Source organism: Solea senegalensis, linkage group LG6 (genome assembly GCF_019176455.1).
Source record: "Solea senegalensis isolate Sse05_10M linkage group LG6, IFAPA_SoseM_1, whole genome shotgun sequence".
NCBI classification, from domain to species: Eukaryota; Metazoa; Chordata; class Actinopteri; order Pleuronectiformes; family Soleidae; genus Solea; species Solea senegalensis.
The window spans coordinates 21,926,667-21,954,198 of NC_058026.1; the positions used below are offsets into that span (position 1 = coordinate 21,926,667).

Here is a 27,532-nt window from a genome sequence, read left to right on the forward strand (position 1 = left end):
ACAGCTCAAAACATTGTTATTATTTCATTATTTTACGATGAAATGGAAAAGAAAGCTCTCACATTATGTTACAGCTTTCTTTTTCATTTTAATTTGAAGTATGTATCATGACTTTTGAATTTATGACATGTTTTTAGTCAGAGCCAGAGGAAATAAAAGGTAGAAATGTCAAACTTAACGCATTATTACAAATTATATGCCGCTAAACTTTGGTTTCCTTACCGCAGCCATCCAAATAAGAAGGGGAAGAAGCCTCACTGAGCCAACACATTCACTCAGGCTAGTGGCGAGCAAAGCAGTTGTTTTCAGTGTAACTGAATCATTAGAATCAGTTCATTAAAAAGATTAGGACTCAGTCTGACACAGTCACTGAACTGAAATACAGCACACCAGCTTTATACCAGTTTACAACTTATTATTTTATAACAAGTTTATTTTTTATTATTTATTATTTTCATAATATTTAGTTTATACCAGTTTACAACTTATTATTTTATAATACGTTTATTTTTTTATTATTATTTATTATTTTATAATATTTAGTTTATACCAGTTTACAACTTATTATTTGATAATACGTTTATTTTTTATTATTATTTTTTATTTTTATAATATTTAGTTTATATCAGTTTACAATTTATTATTTTATAATAAGTTTATTTTTATTATTATTTATTATTTTTATAATATTTAGTTTATACCAGTTTACAACTTATTATTTTATAAGTTTATTTTCTATTATTATTTATTATTTTTATAATATTTAGTTTATACCAGTTTACAACTTATTATTTTATAATAAGTTTATTATTTATTATTATTTATTATTTTTATAATATTTAGTTTATACCAGTTTACAACTTATTATTTTATAATAAGTTTATCTTTTATTATTATTTATTAGTTTTATAATATTTAGTTTATACCAGTTTACAACTTATTATTTTATAAGTTTATTTTCTATTATTATTTATTATTTTTATAATATTTAGTTTATACCAGTTTACAACTTATTATTTTATAATAAGTTTATTTTTTATTATTATTTATTAGTTTTATAATATTTAGTTTATACCAGTTTACAGCTTATTATTTTATAATAAGTTTATTTTCTATTATTATTTATTATTTTTATAATATTTAGTTTATACCAGTTTACAACTTATTATTTTATAATAAGTTTATTATTTATTATTATTTATTATTTTTATAATATTTAGTTTATACCAGTTTACAACTTATTATTTTATAATAAGTTTATCTTTTATTATTATTTATTAGTTTTATAATATTTAGTTTATACCAGTGGGTTTCCACGAAAAAAGGCAAGTGACTTTTATTCCCATTATTGCCAGTTTGACTTTCTGTGTTCAGGGCCACGCGGTTGGTGTAGTGGATAGCACTCTTGCCTTTGCAGCAAGAAGACGTGGGTCAAAGGCTACACTCAGGCTAAAGATCAAGGTAAACAATGATGAAGTTGCTGGTGTAAAATCTCACTTGTGTCTTATTGACCCGCTCTAAGACACACAGCTTCATGACGAGGTCAGCACCGTGACCTCATGTGAAGGATAAAGTGGTAGACAATGCCCATGTTGATGATTTGCAACTGGAAATTCATTAATGTTATAAATCAAGTGAGGATTACACTCATTTTCTCATCGGCTTCCATTTAAACTGACATCTCTTAGCAACCAGTGGTGGCTACTCGCTGTGTTCTTACTTCCTGGTTAGCTTCAACACTAACCTGGAGTCAGAACATATGTACAGCCATCTGTGGTTCACAGGAGATAATCTCCGTTTAGAATCAAAGCTGATTTTTAATGATAATATCTGAGTTTGTATTTGCATAAAGTCCAGCAGCGTGGTGGTTCTTTGTTTTCACGAGTGCCTGTAAACCAAACACAGCCTGCGAGCATGACATCTGCCTGAGACAAAGCTTCCCTTCAGGGATCAAAGACAGACCTCGGAGGACTTTCAACTGAACTGATCACGTTCCCCAAAACAGACGAATACCGCCCACTGAAAATGAACGGTTCCCATCTGTAAGTAAATTCATTTCTGTGGCAAAGAGGTCGCCAAAAAAAAACAAAAAAAACAGACACATTCATATGTTTTTATATTCATTCACATATTCTCATCGTTGGTTTTGGTCTCTTCGGGGGATTTGCTGACACTAAGAAAAGACGAAAATAGGTCTGGCCTTATTCTTTAACATTAGTCATTTAATATACTAAGGCCATTCAAATCTGTCATATTGTTCAGGAAATGGGCCAAATGCAATCTCCCCATGTCTCCCACCCTCAGTCCATTCCTGCCTTTCAGCCAATCACAGAGTCAGATCTGTCCTCCTCCTCTTCCTCCTCTCCTTCCTCCCCCTTCATTCACTTACACTTGCTTCTCTCTCTCTCTCTCCCTCCCTCCCTCCCTCCCTCATGTCCCAGGGTCACGCTTTAATTAACACTTCAGCTCTTATGAGTTTCTCTATCTCCTGATACATGAGTGCACACCTACACCTACACACACACACACACACACACGTGCGCACACACACTGTGTGCACCATATGCTTTTGGTGTAAGTGTTGATTGGAGGGCAAGCTTATTGACTCCACCGCATTCAGTGATTAGCACATCCATTTTCAATCAAACTGCATAGCTGTGCACACACACACACACACACACACACACACACGTACCTGCTCATGATACTCTATGCCCATGGACAGTGTGTTGATGAGGATGGCAATCATGATTCCTCTGCTGAAGTATCTGCTGCCAACAATGAGTTCCAGTTTAGTCCTAAAGCCCACCCAGCAATGCCACAACAGGCTTCTCTTTGGCTCAGGCACCTGCGCGTCACCGCGGCAGGGGCTGCTACAGTGACACGGGCTGTTACTATGACACGGGCTGTTGCCGTGGCATGAGTTGTTGTACCCGTGCTGCCCATCTTCAGGCTGTTCGTGCACGTGTTCCCCGTCGCTCAGTTGGTTGTAGTAGATGCAGTAAGGGCACGCCGGCGACTCTCCTGGGACTTCACCGGGCAGCGGTAACGCAGGATGCCCCGCGCAGCCGCCTGCACAGACACAGAGACCTGAGTGATACAGATGAATATCACACAGATGATACTGGGGCCTGTGTGATGTCGTTACTGTATGTAGACACGGTGTCAGTCAATATATAGTGCGCTCTGTAAGAGGAGAGCACCCTCGTTTCATTTCAGGGAGAGGAAAATTCAATAACATGGAAGCTCCTGTGCAGTTGGGATGCTTCTGTGCAGAGGGGGAATTCTTTTATTAGAACAGAGAACAGTGTGTGTGTGTGTGTGTGTGTGCAGAGTCCTGTGGTGGAGTAAAGTGGGAGTAAGTTTTCTCTGGAATTCATTAGCAAGCAGCTCAGGAGGAATGCTCCAATGACATAACAACACACACTAATCTAGTGCGTACTTGTCATCACAATTACAACAAATTCATGTTTCACCGGAGACTGATATAGTAAATCCAATCTAGTTGTGTGTTTGTGTGTCTGTGTGTTTGTGTGGTTGGAAAATGTCTCTTCCACAAAGAAAATACACTGATCTGGAGCTGTGACTCTCACAGTGCACATCCCAACACAATCAGTGTGTTTACACTGATTATTCTGAATAGGAAATGAATCTGATTATGGCCTCTACACGCGTCGCTGAAGCAATATTCCGCTCATATTCGTGTTTACATGTCAGTGGTTCTCAAACTTTTCATACCAAGTATCACCTGAGAAAACACTGAGCTCTCTATTAACACTGAGTAACATTAAAATACAGTGGTGTAAACAGGTCGAGCAGGAGGCAGTTTTAAGATAATTCACACTCTCATCCTCTTCCTCACATATACTTCACACACTTTTATAGTGGAATTAGATTATTTTGGATTAGATTACAGATTACTTTTGTTTCATTTATTATTATTATCATTATTATTATTATTATTTGCTATTTGTTTTATTTGTTATCAAAATTCCTCAGCTCCACTCCGATCACATACTCAGGTCTATACAGTAGAACAGTATTTCTCATTTTCGTCCTAGTGGTACACGTACCACAGTTTGAGAACCATGGATATCAAGACATCTGAAGTACACGGATGTCAAAACATGTACACAGTGGGAGACCTGAATAGTCCATATGTTCCATATTTTAATGTGATTATTAGATCAGGGGTCTCAAACTCAAATGACCTCTGGGCCACTAAGGGTCCAGTTTGGTCAGTAATTATTTTATTATTATTAAATTAATAATGTCTATGATGATATTTTTATTGTTTTTCACATTTCTTCTCTTTGGTTTTTAACTCAGTTGTTGGCTTTTATTATTTTTATTGTACACAATCATTTTAACAATATAATGCAATACAATATAAATGTATTTATGATGCAAAAGCCATACAGAAACCACTCATTATAACTTGATATTAAGTGGCAGGCTGCATGAAATTGATCTCCAGACTATTTCATAATCTGGTTGATATCAGAATATTGTTGTCCATGTAAACATAGCCTGTGAAAAAATCACTAATGACTTTGGGACTAAAACATTTAAATATTGAAAGTTTTTTTGGAGAAACCATTACATTAGAAATGAATAGTCTGTCGCTTTTTTTTCTTTCTATCTTTAAGTAAGACATAGTTTGAAGTAGCCACACAAACCATAGTATTTGGGGAAATCAACATGTCAATATCCTCACAACTGTTATTTTAGTAAGTTCAAAATCCAATAATTCGTCCAATTATTGTCCAATAATTCTGAGAAAAGATCTTCAGCATCCAGAGTACAAGTGATCTCTCTCTCTCCTTGTGTCTCGTGCGGCGCAGACAAATGAATCTGATTAGAGGGAAACATTTTAGCTCTAATGACGGGAGACACCTCAACCTTTAGGCTTAAATAATGAGTTGTGTTTGAGAATCAAGCTGTAATTTTAACTTCTTAGATATTAACTTCTCAATTGGAGATGCTGTGAAAGTATGAGGACTTTTAGCTCATGGACCAAAGCAGACTTTGGTGGACTGACGGACACAGATATTACAAATTGGCCTTCACACAGGTGTCACACACACACACACACACACACACTCCATTGCTCTCACCGTGCTCCAGCACCAGCTCTGGCAGTCGGCTGACCGTCTCAGTGGCAGCCATTCTTTTCTGGTCCCGGCCTTTTGTGTCCAGGTGACTGATAAGTGGCGATATGAAGGGATAATTAAAGCCGTTCCCTCCATTAGTGACGGCAGGCTCACACTGAGCCGGATGATGCTGGTGATGATGCTGGTGGTTGTGATAAAGCTGATGAAGGTGTGACAGGTCGTTGGGGGCGTGGCCTGAGTGCCTGTGGGCAAGTCCATTCATCTCCCCACCGCCGCTCCCTCTGGCAGAACCGGAGCTTGCGTTTCTGTGGCACACGCACATGCAGTGATAGCGCGCGCGCGTCTGAGCGAAGCAGCGAGACACGCGTCGCCACGCCTTGCGTCCGAGGTGCGCCAGGTAGCGGAGGATCTCCTCGTAACAGCTTCCCGGTTGGCTGTCGCTGGCCAGCGTGGAAGCCGATTGGTGGAGCTGGCGAGCGTGCTGTTCCGATTTCATTAAGGCGTGTTCCCTCTGCTTGGTTTCAGAAAACTGGGTCGCTATGACAACCAGGCACAGGTTGATCATGAAGAAGGAGCCCACCTGGTCAACACAAACACAAACATACACACACAATGGCAGCTGAGCAAAATTTACCTTTTCAAGTACGTGTGTGTATCTCTTTGTGTGTTCTTGTACGGGTATCTTTGTGAGGACCAAAACACTTATTAACAGATTCCTTTTTCTTATCATTTTTAAATGTCAATGTAACTAAATCTAAGCCACGCAGGACTGAAAACACATCTGTCTTTCTTTCACATCTGGAGTCAAATAACATGATAGACAGAATCTGTCTGTCAGAGGTGGGTTTTGAACCCCAGACTCTCATTTTAAAGCACAACTCCTCACCAGCTGACCTAATGGGAGTGACTGAGGCCTTCCGGGCGATAAATAATACACGTACAACATCTGACTGAGAGCCGTGATTGGCCCGCGGGCCGGACTTTGGACATGTCTGCTATAAACCATAGAGAGAGAGGACATTTTGGCTGGTCCTCACATTCTGTCACACCTTCTTTTTGGGGTTAGAAATGGCTTAAAGTTCAGATAAGGGGAAGGGTGAGGTATCTTTGTGAGGAGGACCAACAAACCTAAGAAAGTGAGGACATTGTGGCTGGTCCTCGCATTCTATCACCCCTTAAAGGAGCTTTTAGGGGGGTTAAGACCTGGTTTTAGGGTTAGTGTTAGAATTGGGTTTAAGTAAGGGTTTGGGTGAGGCATTTAGTTGTGATGGTTAAGATTAAGTTAAGGAGCAAGGGAATGCATCATGTCTATGACTGTCCCCATGGTGCATGCTGTGTATGTCTTCAATAGACTGTGTGGATTAATCTCTGTGAGGACATGTTGGCTTTTAACTGGCTTTTTGAGGATTAAGACCTGGTTTTAGGGTTAGGGTTAGGCACTTAGTTATGACGGTTAAGGTAAGGGTAAGGTAAGGGGCTTGGGAACGCATTATGTCTATGAATGTCCTCACTCTGAATGCAAAACCAGTGTGTGTGTGTGTGTGTGTGTACTTACTATAATGAGAAAAATGAAATAGATGAAATTGTAGAAAGAATGTGCATCCATGACATAGTACATGATGTCAACCCAGCCTTCGAGAGTAATCACCTGAATAAAAACACAGAAGTAATCACCATCATGTGTATATGTATATATATATCACTGTGCATTAATCCCTGCATTCAAATCCTTTTACCTGAAAAATTGCTATCCATGCATATCCAATGTTATCAAAGTTAATAGCCCCTTTGTGTGGGTTTATTTCCCCGGCGCGACACTCGTTGTAATATTGATACCAGTTTACGCAGGAGACTGGCTCCCGTGTGTCGTTCAGTGCCGTCTCTGGACGAGCGTCCTCGGCGCCCAGCGCGCAGAGAGTCCTGCCGACGCGGCGGCGAGGCACGTCGGCGCACCGGAGCATCCCGTTCTCTCTTTCCATGGAGCAGATGAACGGATGGTCATCGGTGCCATCCGGCCGATAGTAGCCACTCAGGAAGGAGACATTATATCTCCTGCAGCAGAACAAAAACACATGTCATTTTATGTTATTTGTATGGAAATGATTAACTAATATAAGGGAACCAGCACTACTTTAGATCCTGGACACTTAAGTAGTCATTTGTCAAACAGAGGAAAGTATTGCACTTTGTGGGGACTACTTTTAGCCTTGGTTAATTCATTTGGTTTACTAGTGAGTACCATATGAGACCATGTTCATTTGAATGGATGAGGATGTCACACAGAACAATGGTGTGGCTTTAATATCTGTTGGAAAACAATGGAGCACTGTGGCACTGAGGAATACGCTCCATCAGGCTTGGACCACACAAATAATACTTGGTTGTAAGATCACTTCATTGTTGGTTTTCTTGGCGGGAAAAACAACAAAAAAAGAGAAAGAGAAAAAAGCAAACAGGTTTCAAGAGAACGAATCCTTTCATGGACGTGTTCTAGGCTCAGTAATATCTGCTTTCTGAGGAAAGCGTGGAAACAGAGAGAAGCACAGGCGAATGGGGTTGAAAAGAGAAAAGGAGGGAGGCAGGGAGGGAGGGTTGGTGTGCAGAGATAAGTAATCAATCATCTTTGGTACAGAGAGTGGTCACAGGGGAGAGTTGATCTCACTTCTTATTAGGCAGCGTCCTTTTGTTGTTTATGAAGCAGAGAGAGAAAATGCAAATGCAGTGCAAGTGTGCATATCTCTCTGTTTGTCTGTCACAGTTACAGTAAAGCCTTTATATGTTCTGATGGTGCGAGCTTTTATCTTTCTGTTTTATGTGTTATTGTACTTTTATTATGCTGTTTTTTTTCAGCTTACTGTAATAAGATAAGTGTATTATTATCATCTTCAATACAGTATATACTAGCGGCTATAAGAATGTGCAACATAGAGTGTCATATATCCTTCTTTTCAGCACAACCTAGGCAGTCTGATGAAAACACACATGAGCAAAAAGTACTCAAAATGTTTAAAATCGGATTGAATTTGTGAGATTTGCAAATACGTCACAGTTCAAAGTTCACTCGGCTCATTTTTTACGAACAAAAAGAAGAGAAAAAACGTCTCATTTTGTGACTTCTGCACAATCATTACTACTTTATATCACTGCTAAAAATGCCATATAAAATAAATCATAACTGTGACTCAACAACACATAAGAAGACGAAAGAAAATGCACTTTTTAAAGCCTAAATATCTATATGACCTATAAACACACACACACCCAGCATGTCCATATAAGGAGTTGTGTATTATTCCCACCGCAATTTACCATGGGTGCACCTGCGGCACAGATCCGTGCCACGTAACGTCACGTCACATTCTTTGAGAAGCGATTACTTGCTTGAGTTCATGCGTACAGTATGAACACTGTCACTTATTATTATGTAAGAAGAAGAACGGTCAAGCAGACGTGAGGTCAGGAGATGATACAGGATGTCAGCTGATGCACTCTGATGTTATGTGATATTATGGGTGTGTGTGTGTGTGTGTGTGTGTGTGTGTGTGCATGTCCAGGTATCGCTCACATTATGGGGACTCGTCTTCCTTATGGGACAAAAAGCAAGTGTCCAAAACATTAATTATTCAATTTTAAGGTGAAAATATTGTTGTTGTGTGGTTAGGTTGAGGTTAGTCCAGTAGCAGTGGTAGTTATGGTCACTATAATGTCCTCTCAAGTCATGGAAAGACAGACTGTGTGGACAGTATGTGCGTTGTTGTGTTTGTAACTTTGTGAGGACAAAATAAATTGCATAAACCACACAGAGTGAGGACATTTTGGCTGCTCCTCACACCTTTTTTTGGGGGGTTAAGACCTGGTTTTAGGGTTAGGGTTAGAATTAGGTTTAGGATTAGGCACTTAGTTTTGATGGTTAAGGTTAGGGTAAGGGGTTAGGGAATGCATCAAGTGTATGAAGGTCCTCACTATGAATCAAGCGCAAACGTGTGTGTGTGTGTGTGTGTGAACAGGAGCAGGAATAATGTTGTAACAGCTTCAGTAGACGGTGATGGAGCATGACATGGAGGATCATGTGGGAGCAAAACAGGAGAGACAGAGGAAACTCTGACAGTTTGTGCTGAAGCAGCAGGCGAAATGAGTCCCCGAGTGACATCAGGCAGAAATTCACTGCTCCGTCTTACATCGCCTGTGATCTCTGATGCCGCAGGTTCCAGCAGGAAACCCATGCACACATTTACATCCTCCCACAATACGCTGATTAAAGGAGAGACGAGATCAACCGATCATTCGCATTGATCCGCTCTCAGGAATAAAACCCGGGGTGATCAAACTTTTGACACAGGGTTCAGCGTAATGAGGCCACAGTATTGCTCATTGTGACATCTGCCGGTTACTATGGCAACTCACATCTTGACATCCTCTCCCATGAAACAGCGGTTCCTCAGGAGCCCCGCCCATAGCTGCACGCCAATGATGCCAAAGATGAAGAAGACAAAGAAGCACAGTGCCAGCACGTTGCCCAGCATGGGAAGTGTGTCGAGGAGGAGGGTGACCAGGATGCGCATACCTGCCGACACACACACACACACATAAACAAACATACAAAAAAAACACAACATAAACATCACCACATGTGACTGTCAATCACAGGAAGTGTTGGCCAGACAGGAGGAATCTCTCCATGAATTCTGCACAAAACAAGATCAGTGCAATTAAGTGAATGGCAAACACTGATAATGAGCCTGCACTAGACTTTCGGCTACATCAAACACACTCTCCACTAGTGGAGAAACTCGGTCTAATTGTCCCAAGTTCAAAAAAAACAAAACAAAAACAACAAAAAAGACAAAAAATGGCTCGTCTGAGATGTTACCTGGTTCACTCTGGATGTGTGTGCAGTGCTGCGTCACTGGGTTTAACCCTTAGAACTCAGAGCATTAAGGCTGCTATTTTTCCATTACTATGTTAAAACATATACTATACAGAGGCTAGAAGAATGTGTAATACTATATCCTTTTGTCTTATATCCTTTTTTCAGCACAACCTATCAGCAATATTTTCATTTTCACCAACTATGTAACCCTGAACAAAAAAGACTCAATATCTTTAGGTTGAATTTTGAAAATTTGGGGAAAATGTCACAGCTCAACATTTGCTTGGCTTGTTTTTATGAAGACAAACGTTCTTTTTTGTGACTTCTGCACAATTATCGCTACTCCCACATTCTAGAGGGCACTTCAGTGCCCTTTTAAAATATTCCTCACCACTAAACTCAATGCAAGGACTCTACAGTGTAATAACGTTGTGCATCTGTGGCAATTATTTCACAATAAAAGTCTTGAAGAAAAATAAATGGCTTCATTTTACTGTGAAACGGGCACAGGATGTGTTGTGTTTGTGACATATTCTACAGATACAGACACTGTGGAGAAAGATTATGTTCAATGAGTGAACACAAGTGGCAACCAGTCATAAGAATCTGAACTCCCATTTTGAAGCCTAAAGATTTGCCATTTTGGTGTTCAGAAACGTCACCTACAACCAGGCTCTTATTGGACGATACAGCTGTCAATCACCCTGGTGTCCACTCATTTGTGCAGTGCTTTATTGTCGATTTGGGTCAGAATTTACAAAATCGACATCATCATTTCACACAGAACCCCTAGGTGCTACTCTTCTTGCTTCCTGATTGACTTCACAGAGGAAACTGGACGACTACTAGATGTAAACAGTCTATTTGAGGAGCGTGCATGTCTTACAGAAACAACACGTGAGTGTCCGCGAGAAGATTGTCGCGGCGAAGCATGAGATGCTTGAAGATGATAACGCAGGCGTCTAAAGGGAACGCATTCTGCGACGCACACGCAAAGCAAACACATGCAGAGTTGGGTACAACACCAGATATCATCATAATGACTTCAATGACTTTGGCCACAGTGTCCTGATCCTGATCAAACAGAGGGCTGCAGTTGTTAAGAGCTGGGAAAACTTGTGAAGTCAAAGAGATTAAATGGAAGTTACAGTGTCGTCACAGGGCACAAGGACGGCAACACATTTTTCCGCGTCGCGGCGGTGACTAATGAGGTTGCTGACTTTTAGCTGAGAGAGTTTCCACATCCGAAGAACAATACAGAAGTTTTACATTTCTTTTTTTTCTTATAATTGGCCACCAATTAAAGGGCACAGAAAGCCGATTGGAAAGGCTCACACAAACCTGCACAATGCACAGTCATCATATTTGAGATATTGTTCAGTCAGTGATTTTCTAGAAATCTACCACCCACAAACGCCAGCAGGCATTTGGTTTTTTTTTTTCTGCTGACGCTCTGCCAAACACACTTCCTACTTGTTTTAGGGGCTCCGTGTTCTTCTTCATGCCCTCGGTATGGTTTTAATCATGTGATCAGGTCGGGTCAATGCTGCAGCCACTATCCACTATCAATATATACTATCAAATAACGTACACACATTTAGATTCTGCATAAAACCGCACTTTATAATAGTATTTTGAAAGGGGAAATGATCACAGAGCGCTTTAGTTTCATGTCAGAAATCCTGAAAACGTCCTAATGTTAGTCAAATGACCATTCCTGACGAACTGTGTTACAGTCTGGTACGGAAACTGCTCCGTCACAGACCGTAAGGCACTACAGAGGCACAGCGCATTACAAGGACTCCACTACCTGCATTTGAGGACGTTGAGAGGAAACGCTGTCTGCGCTCGCAGCATCCTCAAAGACTCCTCCCACCCTGCCCATAGACTGTTTGGCCCCTTGCCCTCCGGCAGACGCCTCAGAAGCCTCCGGACCAGAACCAGCAGACTGAAGAACAGCTTCTGCCTTCTCAACTCTGCCCCCCGATCTCTGAACTCTGCCCCCCACTGACCCCCCTGCACAACACCTCACACCAGTTACCCCCACACACACACACACACATTTTTGAATTCTGCCCACGGAAGAATGTCTTCTCTTGTTTATTTATTATATAGAATACCTAAATAAGCTGTCAACCTGTAAAATATGTCCATAATCTGTCAAATATTCTGTAAATCTGTTTATTAGCATTTATCCATATGTCTATAAATATAGTGTATTCACTGCACCTTATCTGTATATAATAATCTGTACAATATATTTATATTTATAGCGCTCATTTATATTCACAGTTATAAATGTTTTTTTTATATTTACACTTATTTATAGAGCATCCCACTAATCCACCCATCCATATATACACAACAATGTACATATGTATATATATATATGTGTGCAGTATGTATATATGTATATATATATATACACACATATATATATATACACATATATATGTATATATATATATACATATATACATGCACTTGAGATGCAAACCTCATTTCGTTACCTCTCTGTTCCTCTGCCTCACTTGTACATGTACTTTCATTTTCTTTGCTATTTCCTTGAATGGATATGAGTGAGGGCCACACGGTTGGCGTAGTGGTTAGCACGCTTGCCTTTGCAGCGAGAAGACTCGGTCAGAACAAGGGTCTTTCTCCGGGTTCTTCCGGCTTCCTCCCACAGTCCAAAAACATGCAATATGATGGATGAGGTAAATTGGACACTCTTAATTGAGGTGTGTGAGTGGATGGTTGTTTGTCTCTATGTGTCCCTGTGATGGACTGACGACCTGTCCATCACCTATCGCCCCCTCTGTCAGCTGAGATTGGCACAGCATCCCCCCGCGACCCTCATGTGGAGGATAAAGTGGTAGAAAATGGATGGATGGATATGAGTGAAACAAATAAGAAAACAGAGAAAAGTAAGATTGTAATTTGTTTCCATGTTGGCTTCACTGCTGGTAGGTGAGTCTAACTGATCAGACAGCATCAGATAGTGATCATGGTCGTCTACATCCTCATATCCAGATGTCTCTAAAATGCAGCCCTTGAGTTTTAAGCCTGAAACGAGACCAGCAGCACTAATAAAACACGTCATTAGTGTGAATGTAGCCCAAATCTGGAGTGCTTTAAAGTTAAGAGTTCTATCTGTTTGACACTTTGACCCGCTGCATTGTCCAAAAGTCAGGAGAGACCTTTAAAGTCAGCACTTTAACCTCACTCTCACCGTTTCATTCAAATTCAAGTGTGCTGTCACTCAGCCACTGTAATGAAAAAAGTGTTCCACAAAAATCTCTCTGAGTGCAGAGGATAAAAGACAAGAACTCACTGGGAACTCTGTTGATGGCTCGCAGCGGGCGGAGAACCCGGACGGTCCTGATCGCTGACAGGCTGACGTTGTGTCCGTCAAGGGAGTACTCCAGCATTCTGTGAAGAGGGAAAGCCACTGCTGTGTCACTGGCATCTGATAAACCTGACCTTGGCAAATCCTAAATGTCTACTGGGAATCCACCAGAACACAGCACATGGTCTCTGCGATACATAGCCTTTAAAAATCAACCAATCACAGAGGTCGCTGTCTCTCAGGACAAAATGATGCGATTGTCATTCTGTGTAGCAGTCACACACACACACACACACATACACAAACACACACTTTTATCAGTGCATCTGAGCACGTGCACACACACACACACACGCTTGACATTTAACTGGCATTAAACAAGTGTCTGCGCTTTTCACAAAACACACTCATACACACACATTTGGCTCATATTTAATGTCAGATATCTGTGTGTGAATGTTCATGTGTGTGTGTGCATCTGTCAAATACTCACCCAACTAAAACAATGAAGAAGTCCAGTCTGTTCCATGTGTCACCTAGGTAACCACTCTGACCTATGACCCCAAGAGCCACCATCTTCATCACCATCTCCCCAGCAAAGAACGCAAAGATCCCATCATCTAGAGCCTGAGCGCGCACACGCACACACGCACACACACACACACACACACACACACACACACACACAAATCCAGAGGATTAGCGAACAGTGATTGAGTGAAAAAAATTACAGTGAAAACTTTTCAGGCCCAAGATAATAATGAGTCAAGGCTTAACATAATTAGCTTGTAATTCCAGATTGTGTGTGTGTGTGTTACCTGCAGGAAGAAGGGGGTGTGGTCACAAGGCTGGAACATCCCAAGAGTCACACAGTTGAGCAGGATTGCAAGAATGCTCACACGCTCAAACCATGTGGGACAAAGTCAAGGGTCAAACGTCATACTGACTGTGATTCTTAATGATTATTAACAACTTCTTACAAAGACACACTTTGCTTCAACAGGAGAGCTATACGCCAAAAACATGGGCAGTGATTTAAAGAAAATATATCAAAGGCAGCACGTTCTCGTTCTAGAGTCAACACACAAATACACACATTTCACTTGAGCTCTTTATTGGCTCACATCGGATTACATCTTCTTGATAAATTGCCGTTTGAGCAGTCCAAGCTTTACACATTATATCAGAAACAAATAGGTGCTGGGCAGCACTGGATGCCTATTTTCTCTACAAGCTGTGCATGCATGCTTCCTGTCAAAATGCACAGTGAAGATAATACTTCACCACATTTCCAATGTCTACATCTGTCAAATATGTCATCAACACAACAGTCTCTGTGGCTGTTTCAAAGTTCTGTGTGTCTCTTCATACTGAAGAGTCCCGGCTTTCAGTTGAGTGCATTTAAAGGGATTATTCATGGACATTTTCAGGAGCAAAAGAGCAGCGGCAGCAGCGGCAGCAGCGACAAATATACCGCATAGACATCCAGAGTTGCTCCAGGCACTGGAATACAGGAGTTCAAGTGAAGATGTTGTGAGATTAACACCAACACACTCATAATGAATTCCTGGCAGTGGTGGGATTCAAACCCACGCCTCCAAAGAGACTGGAGCCTTAATCCCGCACCTTGGACCCACTACCTCATATGACAATCAGTCATATGAGCAACGTTAAAAGGTTTTTAGTTCAAATCCCAACTGGCTAGAACCTTTCTGTGAGATTTGCACATTTTCTCCACGTGTGCATTGGGTTTCTGCAGGTACTCTGGCTTCCTGTCACAGTCCAAAGACATGAACAATGGGGTTAGATTAACTGCTGTAGCTGGAGTCGCCCGCACACACACACACACACACACACACACCCACACACACACACACACACACAAGAGGGAAATTATGAAAACTACACACAGAACTGAGGACACTTTTGCTGTGAGGCATTAGTGTTAATCTCTTTGGCACGAAAGTGGTTATTGCACACTCTTCACACTCTCATATCGGCAGACTGATAATCCCAGATTATTTGATTTTTAAAAAGCAATTTTTGTTCATTTAAAATACACAACAGCACCCTAATATTAACAATCGGCTGTACTCATTTCGACAAATCAGCAAACGGTCACTCACACACACGCGATGACGTACGGGATGACGGGAAACAGACGACGGACTGAAAAGAAGAAAACAACGTCCAGTGTGAAGGTTCAATGCTGTACCAATAAAAGCGACAGAGTGGCCCCAGTGACCTGTGACCTTGACCCCTGCTGGAGGCACGAACACGAGTCTTGGCGTGGCGCTCTGGTGCTGGTGGAGGAAGAGAGCGCTGTACTGTCTAACACCTCCCACTGAGATATGGTGAGTGTGCAGGCCATTTTCAGACTCATCAAATTATGCAGTGACCTCATGTGCCCCGTGTGGAATCATCTGCATTCATTATGTGTCTCTCTCTACTCATTTACTTGGCTTATCTTCTAATTGTCATCCCCAGTCAGTAGTTTTGCCTGCAGTAACCAGCAGAAACCGTGATGGGGTAGAGGTTCAGTGTCTAGTAAGACTGCACTAAATCACTAAATGAATTACCACTAAATAATATATATTTATTAAATAATTAAAATCCCCCTGGTTTTTCAGTTAATATGTGAATATATTCTGGTTGCAAACAAAGAAATCATTAAAACAGAATAACTTTGGCTTGTGGACAAAACAAGACATTTGAGAACGGCCTCATTTCAAGGTTTCTGACGTTCTACGGAGAAAACAACTAATTGATGAATCGAGAACTTAACAGACAGATTCATTAATTATGAAAAGAGCTGCAACTAAGGATTACTTTCATAATCGATTAATCTGCCTTTTATTTTCTCGATTAATCGTTTGGTCCATAAAATATCAGAAAACCTTAAAAAAAAGTTGACCGGTGTTCGTCAAACCCAGAAATGATGATGTTCTCTAATGTCTTGTTTGGTCCACAAACAAAAATGATTAACTTTTAATGATTTCTTTGTTATCCAGAGCAAAGAAATGAAGAGAACGCTCACATTTAAGACGCTTAAACAATCAGAAATCTGGTTTTAATCCTAAAAAAAGCTTCAAACCGTTTAATCGATTATCAAAATAGTTGTCGATTGATTTAGTAATCGATTAATTGTTTCAGCTCTAGTGGTTAGCACTCATTTGCAGCAAGAAGACCCAGGTTTGCGACCCAGTCAGCATGGAGTTTGCATGTTCTCCTCAAGTGTGCATGGGTTTTCTCCGGGTTTTCCGCTAAATTGGACATTAGCGTGTGTGGTTGTTTGTCTCTACGTGTCCCTGTGATGGACTGGTGAACTGTCCAGGTTGAGACCCCGCCTATCGCCCCTATGTCAGCTGAGATTGGCACAGCGCTCCCCCCCTGCAACCCTCATGTGGAGGATAAAGCGGTAAAAGATGGATGGATGGATTGGTCATCACATCCCCATCGTCCAGCTCAGTCTCTGTGTATCATGGATCAGTGGAGCTAAGATGATCTTATCCCCCCCATGACTGATCTGATCTGACCACAAGTGGACAACCATAAGTTCATGTGTGCCCTCAGCTCTAATCACTCAAACCACTGAAGCCAACCCAGAAGGAACATTATACTGAGTAGCCACCAGAGACTCAACTCCTCTGGTTGCAATGTATTTGAATGGAATATTATGGGAAATTGAGCGTACTTCTCACTTGATTTACACTCCTGACAAGTTAATGTGCTCAATTAGCTGTTACAGGTCTCAAATTTTTGTAAATGATGTTCCCAATTAGGCCGCACGGTTGGTGTAGTGGTTAGCAGTCTTCAAGACCCAGGAGTTTGCATGTTCTCCCCGTGTGTGCGTGGGTTTTTCTTCTCCGGTTTCCTCCCACTGTCCAAAAACATGCAATATGGGGGATTAGGTAAATTGGTCACTCTAAATTGACCATAGGTGTGAATGTGAGAGTGGACGGTTGTTTTTCTCTCACTCTCACACCTACGGACAATTTAGAGAGTCCAATTTGTGAAATCCACAAATCTGCATGTTTTTAGACTGTGGGAGGAAACTGGAGAGAACCCGGAGAAAACCCACAGACACACACACACACAAGGGAGGAGATGATGCAAACTCCAAAGAACCCTGTTCAGACCGAGTCTCAAACCCAGGTCAGGAGTGCTAACCATGACACCAACCATGTGGCCCCTCTTTATTTCAATAAAAAAGATTAATTTATTAACACCAGGTTGAGACAGAAAATAAACGTGTTTTTTTTAACTTTCTAGGAATCGAGGCTGAAAACTCGCGAGCTTAAACACATCAACTGTAATTAAGTTTGACATGCTTTAATACACAAAATCAACTCGGCTGCCGTGAAATGGTTGGCGAGGCATTTGAAGTCAGTTTACTCTGCAGTCTTTAAGTGCGATGTGGAGAGGTTTCAGAGACAGAGCCGTCGCAGGAAGAAAGTTAAAGAAAATATTGTGCTGGAGTCACACACACACACACACACACATCTGAGCACAAATGTGCAAACTGCTGAATGGATGACAGGAATGTATTCAAGAGCCAAGGACGCATAAATAACAAAGCCCCGAGCATGCACATGGGTACATACACACACACACACACACACACACACACACACACACACAGAGTCCCCTACGTGGACACTCTGCTCTCGAGAGGGCCAAAAATTAATGAGAGTACAATCCTTTATCACCCTTGAGACAGACAGAGAGAAAGAGAGGGAGGGAGAGAGAGAGAGGGGAAGAAAGAAAGGGTAATCCAGTGTCCTCCCTTTGCGATGGTTGCCATGGGAACCCCTATCTCACCGTGGGAACTGACTCCTGAGTTTCACAATCTGCTTGCATCCTGTCTGGACTGGAAGACAACACAATTAATACGCGCATGGAAAAAAAAAAACTGCACACAGACGCGTTACAGAAAATGACGTCCCTCTGCACGACTCCCAGCTGAGGCGTCCTTCGCCTCCTCAGCGCAGCGGAGGGTCACAGTCGTTCTGCTCTATCTGTAAAAGTTACAGGAGCTTAAATAAGCCCGCGTGTCCATAAAACACTCACTCAGTCACTGTGGCGCACTCATAGGGAAACGCATGCATAGTTAAACAAGGGGCAGGGCAGGGTCAAGGTGTGAGTGATGGATGAGACGGGAGTTTTTCCACAGTTGGCCCATCATTCACCATCAGCAGTGAAACACAGAGGGAACGTCCATCCTCTCCTTTTTTTAAACATTCTCTCCATCCACTCTCACACTCAACCTTTCCCTCCATCGTCTCTCATTCTCCTCTACAGGATTTCCCCCCTCTCTCTTTAGCCCAATTATTTTCCTCTTTGCTCTGCTCCTCCTCCTCTCTGTCTCTCCATCTTCCTTTATATGGTGCTGTATAATTTCCCTTTTCCATTTCATCTCATTTCTCGCATATCTTTTTTTTTTTTGTCTTTTCTCATGCATACCCATGCACATACACTCGCCTTTGTCTCTGAATTGCTTTTGCTCGGTGCCCTCCCCTCTCTATATGATTGCCGCCGGGTAAAGCTTTGGTCTCTGTGTCAGGAACCCGAGACTCAGCCAACAGAGAAACTACAGCCACACTTATAATTAACATTGTCCGAGAGACGGAGAGTCTGAGTGACAGCTGAAGTAGAGGCTGGGGAATCACACACAGGGGGCAGGTAGAGACGAGGTGAAGAAGATGATGCGGTGCCTAAAAGCACAAGTTAAATACCAGGATTTGAGAGATTAAAATTCAAGCTTTTGAGTGTAAACAACTGCGAATGTTACGTGGCCTCCACACTCTGCCTTCCCTCCCTAATTGCCTCATCCTCTCATCTCGTCACACACCCACACACACACACGGACAGAGGTTTGTGCAGCTATTCTTCTCAGGACACGCAGCAATGACGTTCACATGGACAGCCCGAAGCAAAGCAGAACCAGTTCAATACCTAACCCTAACCTCAACCTCGTTCCTCAGAAATTGAGGCTCTGCCTCATTAGGACCAAGTTTTGGTCTCCATGACGACGACTACTGGTCCTGACAAGGTCAGTGTTGTATGCCAGAAACGGTCCCAAAGAGGTAACAGATACAAGTACACACACATACACTCCCACCACCTCCCTCCCCTTCCTTGTCTCCCGTGCTCGCTCGCTCGCTCGCTCTGGAACTCGCGCTCGTCGAGTGCCAACACAGGTAATAAAGGTCAGGCAGACATCATAAATCAAATCAGATCACATCTCCTTGATCTCTCTGTCGTCATCCTGAACAGTTGGTGGGGAGACACATGCTAAGGCCACAGTGTGTGGGACCATTTTCATATGAAACGTTCATTAACTTAAAAGGACTGATGGACACACACACACACACACACACACACAAGACGGAGACTATTCTATTTCATCCGTTCATTCATCGTCTACTGCTTCATCCTCCAGCTGAGATCGGGCGAAAGGCGGCAGTCCAGTGCAGGGCACGGTTTTACATTTTTTTTTTTTATCTATTTGTCTGTCTTCATTCTTAAAAAGCATAATAAGGTTGTGCTTTTCCACCGCCGCCGCCGCCGTCTCATCACTTAGTTCATATATCACATTCATAATCCATTAGGGAGAAAGACTTGAGCCAAGTTGTAAAAATCCATTTAGCTGTTAGCTGTATATTCTCTGAGCTTCTTCTGCTCGACGCTCCAGGCTCATCAGGTAAAACTCTCCTCGTTCGACCGCTCGACAGAGAGCGTGAACAGAAGCCCCTTCATTACTACATTATTAATAATCACTTACAGCAGCGTGAATGGATTATGGCTGATGACAAAGTGAGAAACCCTCACGTGCTTATTAATGACCAGAGCTGGTTCCATCTGACGGTCAGATGGTCGGTTCATCTCCGTGGTCGAATTCCAAATTGAAGTTGTTGAGATGACATTTAGTGCAGATGTCCTCATAATTAATCTGAATGACTTTGTTAATCTGTTAATCCACGTATAATCAGATACTTTAATTACCAACTATTGTGACAATCAATTATCCTTTTATCAATTATCCAATTATCCTTTAAATGTCATTTTTTTTGTTCCCCTGTATGACTGTATGAGGGTAAACTGAAAATATATGGTTTATGGCAAAAAGAAGACAGGATGTCGTCATTCTGAGGTTATTTTTCCACCATTTTCTGAGATTATGTGAACAAATCAACTATTCGATTAATCGAGACAGATTGATCAATAATGAAATCGATCGCTAGTTGCAGCAGCTCTACTTTGAAGACTTCTGTCTTCCTCGAATGTCACCACAAATTCAAATTGAGTGGAGCTTATTATGGATGACCTGGTGCACCACCATAGTCCATCCATGCGTTCTCTACCACTTTACCCTCCACAGGAGGGTCGCGGGGGGGCTCCAGTCCAGCAGGTGGCGGTAAGAGGAAGAAGTTGAAGGCCAAACACACACAATGACGCCATGAAACGCGCCCAACAAGCCCGCCTCATCAATTGTGCGACACGCAAATAATAATTTTTACACTTTACGCCAAGTTGTTGAAATGTCCTTTTTTATTACTTTTATTTTATAAATTTGTTTAGCGGTCGGTTGCAGCGGCACTGGCTTAAACAGCTGTAGAATGTGTTACACCAATCAGCGCTCTTCAGCACATAGCCCCGCCCCTCTAAAGTTCCTGCTGATCTGAAAAGTCCCTCATCACGAGTAGGTACTTCTTTCCTCGGGTAATTTCAAATTTCAAAATCCCAGGTAAATGAGAAAAGATCCTGTGGTGGAACAGGACTTCATCTGCGATGTCCCTGACCACCGTAAGTGCAGACAGACGGCTGCACCTGTTTAAGAATCTAAAGACAATGAAAATTAAAACACATTTTTTTCAGTCATCGCAATAATATCGTATATCGCAATGATTTTTTGCAGGATCAGGATAATCGTGACCTTTATTCTACAAATGTTCCGAGTCAAGTCACAGGACCTTCCAGGTGTGCAGTTGTTTTATCAGTGTGTGTTTCATTTCCTCCCGCTGAGTTAAAGAGCTATCAAAGTACCACTGAGATTCTGGAGGTTTGAAAACCAGCCAAAGGATTTCTCACAACCGGGCAACACAGCTGTTTTTATTAAAGGCATATAAGTGATCTATAATTCATTAGCCCTTTCACTTCACTTTGGAAGCCACACACACAGACTTGATTAAAGATAACCTAGTTAAGTGTGTTTGAGAGTGTGTGTGTGTGTGTAGTCTTTGATGAAGGTGGGCCAACTTACTGTCAAGTTCTCTGACTCCACCCCTTAAATGTGTGCCACTTGGTAACCATGGAGACATTGGCTAGAAGCATGTTAATTGGCTAAAATGATTTCAACGCCTCATGTTACACTGGGTAAGACCTCCTCCTGTCCATTATTGCCCCCCCTCCCCCTCCCCCATTTTCAAACACATACACACGCACCTCAAACCAATTAAGAGGCAGTTTAGGAATGGAGAGAGCGATAAAGAGAGGAGGATGAGACTGCTATTGACTAAAGGGGGATGAGAGGGAGGAAGACTGAGGAGGAAAGACAGGCACAGAGAGGTACCTGTGTCAGAGTGACAGAATCAGCTTTTCTCATCTTTAAACAAAAGGAAACACTCTGAATGTTTCATGCACCGCTGAATAAGTTATGTCCAGAGTATGTGTGTGTGTGTGTGTGTGTGTGTGTGTTATGTGCGTGCTCACATGTGACAACATGTTTCTCTTTGTGTGTCGTACGCGACATCGAAGGAGGAGGATCAGCACTTCATAAAGTGGGCCCCTCACACAGCCTCCTCTCAGGAAACAACCCAGATCCAAGGGAATGTTATGTAATGACAGAAGCTAATCTTGTTTTTGTCCAGAATTAAATTTGATGCACAGCAGGATGGGGAGATGTACGCTCTCCTGTAACCGTGGCACAGAGGAGGCTGATACTGAGAGGGAGGAGGAAGTAGAAGAATTCATTTGCTATATGTAATGAGAGTTTATAAAGGGGTGTTCACCGCAGGAAAAAATGCCCCCACCCCTTCAAAGTGTGCTCACATTAGTGTCCCTGTCCAATAACCTGTCCCTGTCCACCCACGTTACATCACACACACACACACGATTGAGGTATAAAGTGCAGAAATATCATAAAACACACTTTACAGCCGCGCTGCTGTAAAGAAAGCGAGGCAGACACGCCAAACACACACCAAGAAAACAAACAAATACTGCAAGCGGAAGTAACCAGAACATCGGGGCAGAGCTACGCTGTTGCCAAGCAACCAGGTGATTCCTCTAAAGAGCCTCTCCATGGGAGATTCCCTCGTTTGTGTGAGGGCATTCACTCACTCGCTTGTGTATGTGCGTGCTCACATGCGTGTGTGTGTGATCATGAGTGTGCGTTTGTCCACTAAGTTAGTGCTGACACAGTGAGTGTACAATGTTCTGGGACGCGACCATGGTAACAGCACAGCGGGCTACAGAGGAGCTCGGTTCATGGCATTTGTAGTTTCCTTTTCCGCCCCTTTCTCCTCTTGTTGTGCATTTTTATTTATTCAGCAATTATGTATTTATATTTGATCGAGTACACAGTGTGTACAGTGCTGACGGCGGCAAAATAACCAGCAGACAATCGCACAAGGGGAGGAGTCCACACACACACACACACACGCGCGCACACACAGACACACGGGCGTGCACGAAAGGAGTTAAAAGTGGTGGAAAATGTTCGATTTGGAGAAGCTTCGACAAATCCCCGGGGTGTTGCTGACGTTTATGCTTTGGAGTATTCATAGCTGCTCTCTCTCACACACACACACACACACACACACACGCACAACCACACACTAACACCGTCACATCTACAGCAGGAGAGTGAGAGACGTGGGGGGAGGATGTGAGACGACGAAGACAGAAGCAGAGCGAGGTTCGAGGAGGTGATGTTGAGTTTTTACTATTTGTGACTCCTGCTGTATAAGTGGAGGCCGCTAACAATGCAACTGACAGGCGGCTGTAACCCTGGAGATTCATTAGGGCTTGTCACTATGGAAACCTTCAATCAGGGGGAAAATGTTAGCCATCTTTTCCTGCAGCTAATGGGTCCAAGGAAATACCTGAGGTCTTCAGACCTCACACACACACACACACACACACACACACACACACACACACAGCACTGACCTTCATTCCATCTCCCTTGTGTTTAAACGTAGAGCAAACATCAAGGCACTCGGTGCCTTGTTGGTACAAGAGTTTTGAGAAAGTACAGAGCTGAAACACAAACACACGCCGTCTCTCTCTCACACACACTCACACACTCACACTCGTGAACACTTGTCATGGCCGTGCTTCAGGCAGGGAAGGATATGGGTGGCAGACAGCTCGGAGGCACCAGGAGCGGGGTGGGCTGGTTTGGGTCAGAGCCAGAAGGACCACTGGTGCTAGAGAGGGGTAGGGAAGCTCCTCCTTGTCCCCTTCGTCCTCCTCCTCCTCTTCCTCCGCCCCCTGCTCCTTCTGCTCTCCCTCAACTGACACGCGCACCTTCTCCCCCCCCTCCTCCTCCTCCTCCTTCTCATTCCCGTCCCCCCGTGACGCTCCTCTGTGCTGCTCATGCAGGTCGGACTCCCGGGTGCTCGTCATGGCCGTGCTGTGAACAGCCTGAACCTGAAAGAGGACTCGGGGACATCAGCAAGACTGTTGGAGACATAGAGACACATCCATGTGTGTGTGTGTGTGTGTGTTTCTTGTGGCTCATGCGGTTCTCAAAACAAACAGGAAGTGCAGTGACTGTCAGGACTGCCACGACGTGAACAAACCTCTTCACCCTCAAGCATCAAAGAGAGAGAGAGAGAGAAACTTTGTCCCTTTGTCTCAAAACAATAAGAGCACACTGAGTATATTCCTGCACAGGAAGCAGAAATCCAAATGATTTGAAACAGAGAGAATTAGACGTGAGCTGCAAAGGTGCAAACACAGAGTCAGAGCCAGACAACAGGAAACACTTAGAGCCCGTCACTGTAATCCTGCAGCTGGAGCCATTACTGCAGATGCATTTAATCCACGCTGGCTTTAAACAATCTGGACATACAGAGAGAAAGTAGCTTACACGGCTGTTTCATATATCCTCTGTGGCGAGGAGGGAAGTGTGGGAGCCGATATTGTCATTTGCCTGATTTATTTCTTCATGCACAATTCATTTCCACTCATGATGATTAGTGTTACTTAAAGCCCACTGAGTTATAATTTTTCCCTGAGCTATAATTAAAGATAAAACCCGGGGAAGGGTAGTGACATTGTCGAGCCGCAGCAGTCCGTGGTTTAACTTATATAAGTGAGCGAGTGGAGTAGTCTTGAAGAATATCATGGAGGAAGTGTAATCTCAGTTTAACATGAGAGCGTGATCACAGGGACAGATTCTTTCCCTGGCTTTACATTTATTCTTACATATTTGATGACTGTCATCACAGTCTCTGCCTCAGTGGGCAGCACGCAGCGGCGTTTGGCAGGGGAAGGATGGGAGTTGGAGCATGTGACTCGGTCCACGCCGTCACACAGTCCACAGCAAACGCTCCCCACTGGTTCGCCGTGTGCTCGCTCCATTGTTTTTTTGATCCCAAAGGACTCTGGGAAAAAATAGTTTCAAAGCAACCAATATGTTGGGAAGTGGACACGGAGACAGGACAACAGGAGAGCTGGCAACTTCCTGGTGGAGAAAGTGAGTGTATTTGTTTGCAGTTAATGGAATTAATTGGACTGAATCTGCCAGTGTCTATTTTCATTATGGGCCTGTAGCCGAGACTGTGTTAGAACTCCAGAGATGCACAAGTTAAGGCTTTTTGTTCTGATCCAATATGGACGGACATCAATAAACCACTAAAAACAACAGAGAGAACACTATTCTCCTGCACAATTTAAGGGACAGAAAACATTTTAGAAACTCATTAGGAGCCTCCCTTGTCCGCACGAAAATCAAATCATCCTGCTGAATCTCAACCAGACAAAAGAGAAAAAATATTCATACCTTGAGGAACCTTTGAAACCAATTAGCTCAGGTTTATATTCGCAGCAGCCCCACATCACAAATGCATGAACTCTTCACTGAGCATTTACATCAAGGTGTCTCACGCTCAGTGAAACCAGGAGAAGAAGAAGAAGAAGAAGAAGAAGAAGAAGCACTCTCTGGAAATTCATTTTCCCTTTCTACTCTTTGTACAGTGGTATAAGCTACAGCCTTGTGAAGGCCAATCAGTATCACATATCTGACGACATCTGAGAGGCTGTAGAGAATTAGCCACAGCACTCCACTGAAAAACTGTCCATATTACACTGCATGAACCTGTATTTCACATAAATACCAAATATACCAAAACAAGTCGCAATAATATTTGCCTAATTAATGCCTCAAATCTCAGTAGAACATACATCCGTCATAAAGTAGCACACGGTGAGGTCACTGACTTTTAATCTTGTATTAGAAGCCAGTTTTAACTGCCTGTGACAACATTTCTCCCTGCTTTTTTTGTGGAAGACACGGCGCCATTGACAAAGAGCGACATTAGTGGATGTGGACATTTTCCTTCTGTGCCACGGACATTTACCCAGTAAAGTGTCCAGCACAAGAGAGGAAAGAGCCGAAAAAAGTACATTAGCGCAAAAAAAGGGACAAAAACTTTAAAGTCAGTCCTTACCGGGGAGCAGCGTCCATCCACCAGCGTCACTCACTCCAGGTCCGCCGTGCGCCCGGAGCTCCCGCAGCCTTGGTGCTCCATCTGACAGCAGCCCCGCTGCTCCGCTGCCGCCTCCCCCTGCAGATATCCAAACTCAGTCCGGATGATGACAAAGAGGGACCAAAAAAAAACCACACGAGGGATGTCACGCAGAAGTTTTCACAGACTGCGAAAGTGAAGTTAATTAGGACCGGATGGTGATCTCCGGCGCGTCTGCGTCCCCGCGGCTGCCGGACGCGCTCTGCTCTGTGTCAGGTGCTGGAGTTCAGGCGCGCCGGGGAGATGGAGAGCTGCGTCAAGCCAGCCAGAGAGAGGCAGCCCGCAGATGTCACCGGATGTCACCTTCAAAATAAAAGCAGGTACAGGAAGTGAGTCGTTGAAGACCACTTTTTTGATTAAGACTCAGACAGGACATTGTTTCCTCTGATAAAACAGACACACAGTCATCACTTTGTGTCACGTGACCTCAGATCTGCCACGAGACATGACAAATTACAACTGCACGTGCGGCCTGACCTGGGTGTTGTAATCAGGGAAGAAATGATGTACTGCTGTGATGTTGTTTCTCCTATTTATTTATTTATTTATTTATTTATTTATTTAACGTGTGTGTTGTTTATGCTTTTTATTTTGTGGGTTTCATTCAGTTCGTAAAACTGTCACTGTCGTTAAATACATCTCTGCATTTGCATCTTTACCAAACATGAAATTCATGGAATAAATTATTGTCCATGTATGGAAAGAAACGTAAGATTAGAAAAAAAAATGAAACAAAACTATTTAAATAAAACATTAATAAAGGCTATAACAGCTTTATACTTTATGTGTAGCTAATTAAGCCCATGTTGACTCTATAACACTGATTATCTTGCTTTGATAATCCCCTCAAGCATATTCATGTTGTCACCCACGTTATTACAGTGTTGTGGGACATTTACCTGCACTCAAAACGTCAAATCAAGTGTGGATAAAATAGTTTTTTGGACCCTTTTCATTTCAGACCGATCAACTGACAGGAAAGTGGGTAGAATTTGAGAATTGATAAACCCCTTAAGTGAATTATTTTAAGCAAAAATCTGCATCTGCATCTGCGTTCAGATTTTTGTAATAATAAAAAAATGTACTATTTGAACTTATGTGGAGTAAAGTTTAATTCCTTAAGTTTAGATTTGCTTCAGCATTGAACCACAAGCTGTGGAAGACGGAGAACTCATCGCACCTGATTGTTATTCAACTTTGTAAATTTCTTCTCATGCCTCAGAAACGTGGGAAAAACTCAAATTGTGACTAACAATGTGCATAATCTGCTCATGTCTCCTCCAATAACGGTTTTATTTTGAAAGCTCTGACTGGAGAGGTTTATTCTTAATGCAGGATAACTTGACGGAGCAAGTCAGTGCATGTGACTTGTCCCCTCTCCTCTACCTCACAGTACACCTCATCCCAACATCCCAACATCTTTCTCTCTCTCTCTCTCTCTGTC

At 42.6% G+C, this 27,532-nt stretch overlaps 1 protein-coding gene across 1 annotated transcript in view; it reads right to left on the bottom strand.

Annotated features, from left to right (window-relative positions):
• The window catches only part of LOC122771024 (voltage-dependent T-type calcium channel subunit alpha-1G-like), a 58,983-nt gene extending 32,684 nt beyond the window's left edge, over nucleotides 1-26,299 (bottom strand). The window contains exons 1-10 of the mRNA XM_044028307.1: nucleotides 26,011-26,299; nucleotides 23,691-23,986; nucleotides 14,149-14,242; nucleotides 13,824-13,957; nucleotides 13,316-13,413; nucleotides 9,519-9,678; nucleotides 6,851-7,166; nucleotides 6,670-6,762; nucleotides 5,118-5,694; nucleotides 2,696-3,072 (exon numbers count right to left, since the gene is read on the bottom strand). Of these exons, the coding sequence (XP_043884242.1) occupies nucleotides 2,696-3,072; nucleotides 5,118-5,694; nucleotides 6,670-6,762; nucleotides 6,851-7,166; nucleotides 9,519-9,678; nucleotides 13,316-13,413; nucleotides 13,824-13,957; nucleotides 14,149-14,242; nucleotides 23,691-23,962 (2,121 nt within the window). The 5' untranslated portion in view covers nucleotides 23,963-23,986; nucleotides 26,011-26,299. The remainder of the gene's footprint in view (nucleotides 1-2,695; nucleotides 3,073-5,117; nucleotides 5,695-6,669; nucleotides 6,763-6,850; nucleotides 7,167-9,518; nucleotides 9,679-13,315; nucleotides 13,414-13,823; nucleotides 13,958-14,148; nucleotides 14,243-23,690; nucleotides 23,987-26,010) is intronic.
• Nucleotides 26,300-27,532: the final 1,233 nt, after the last annotated feature.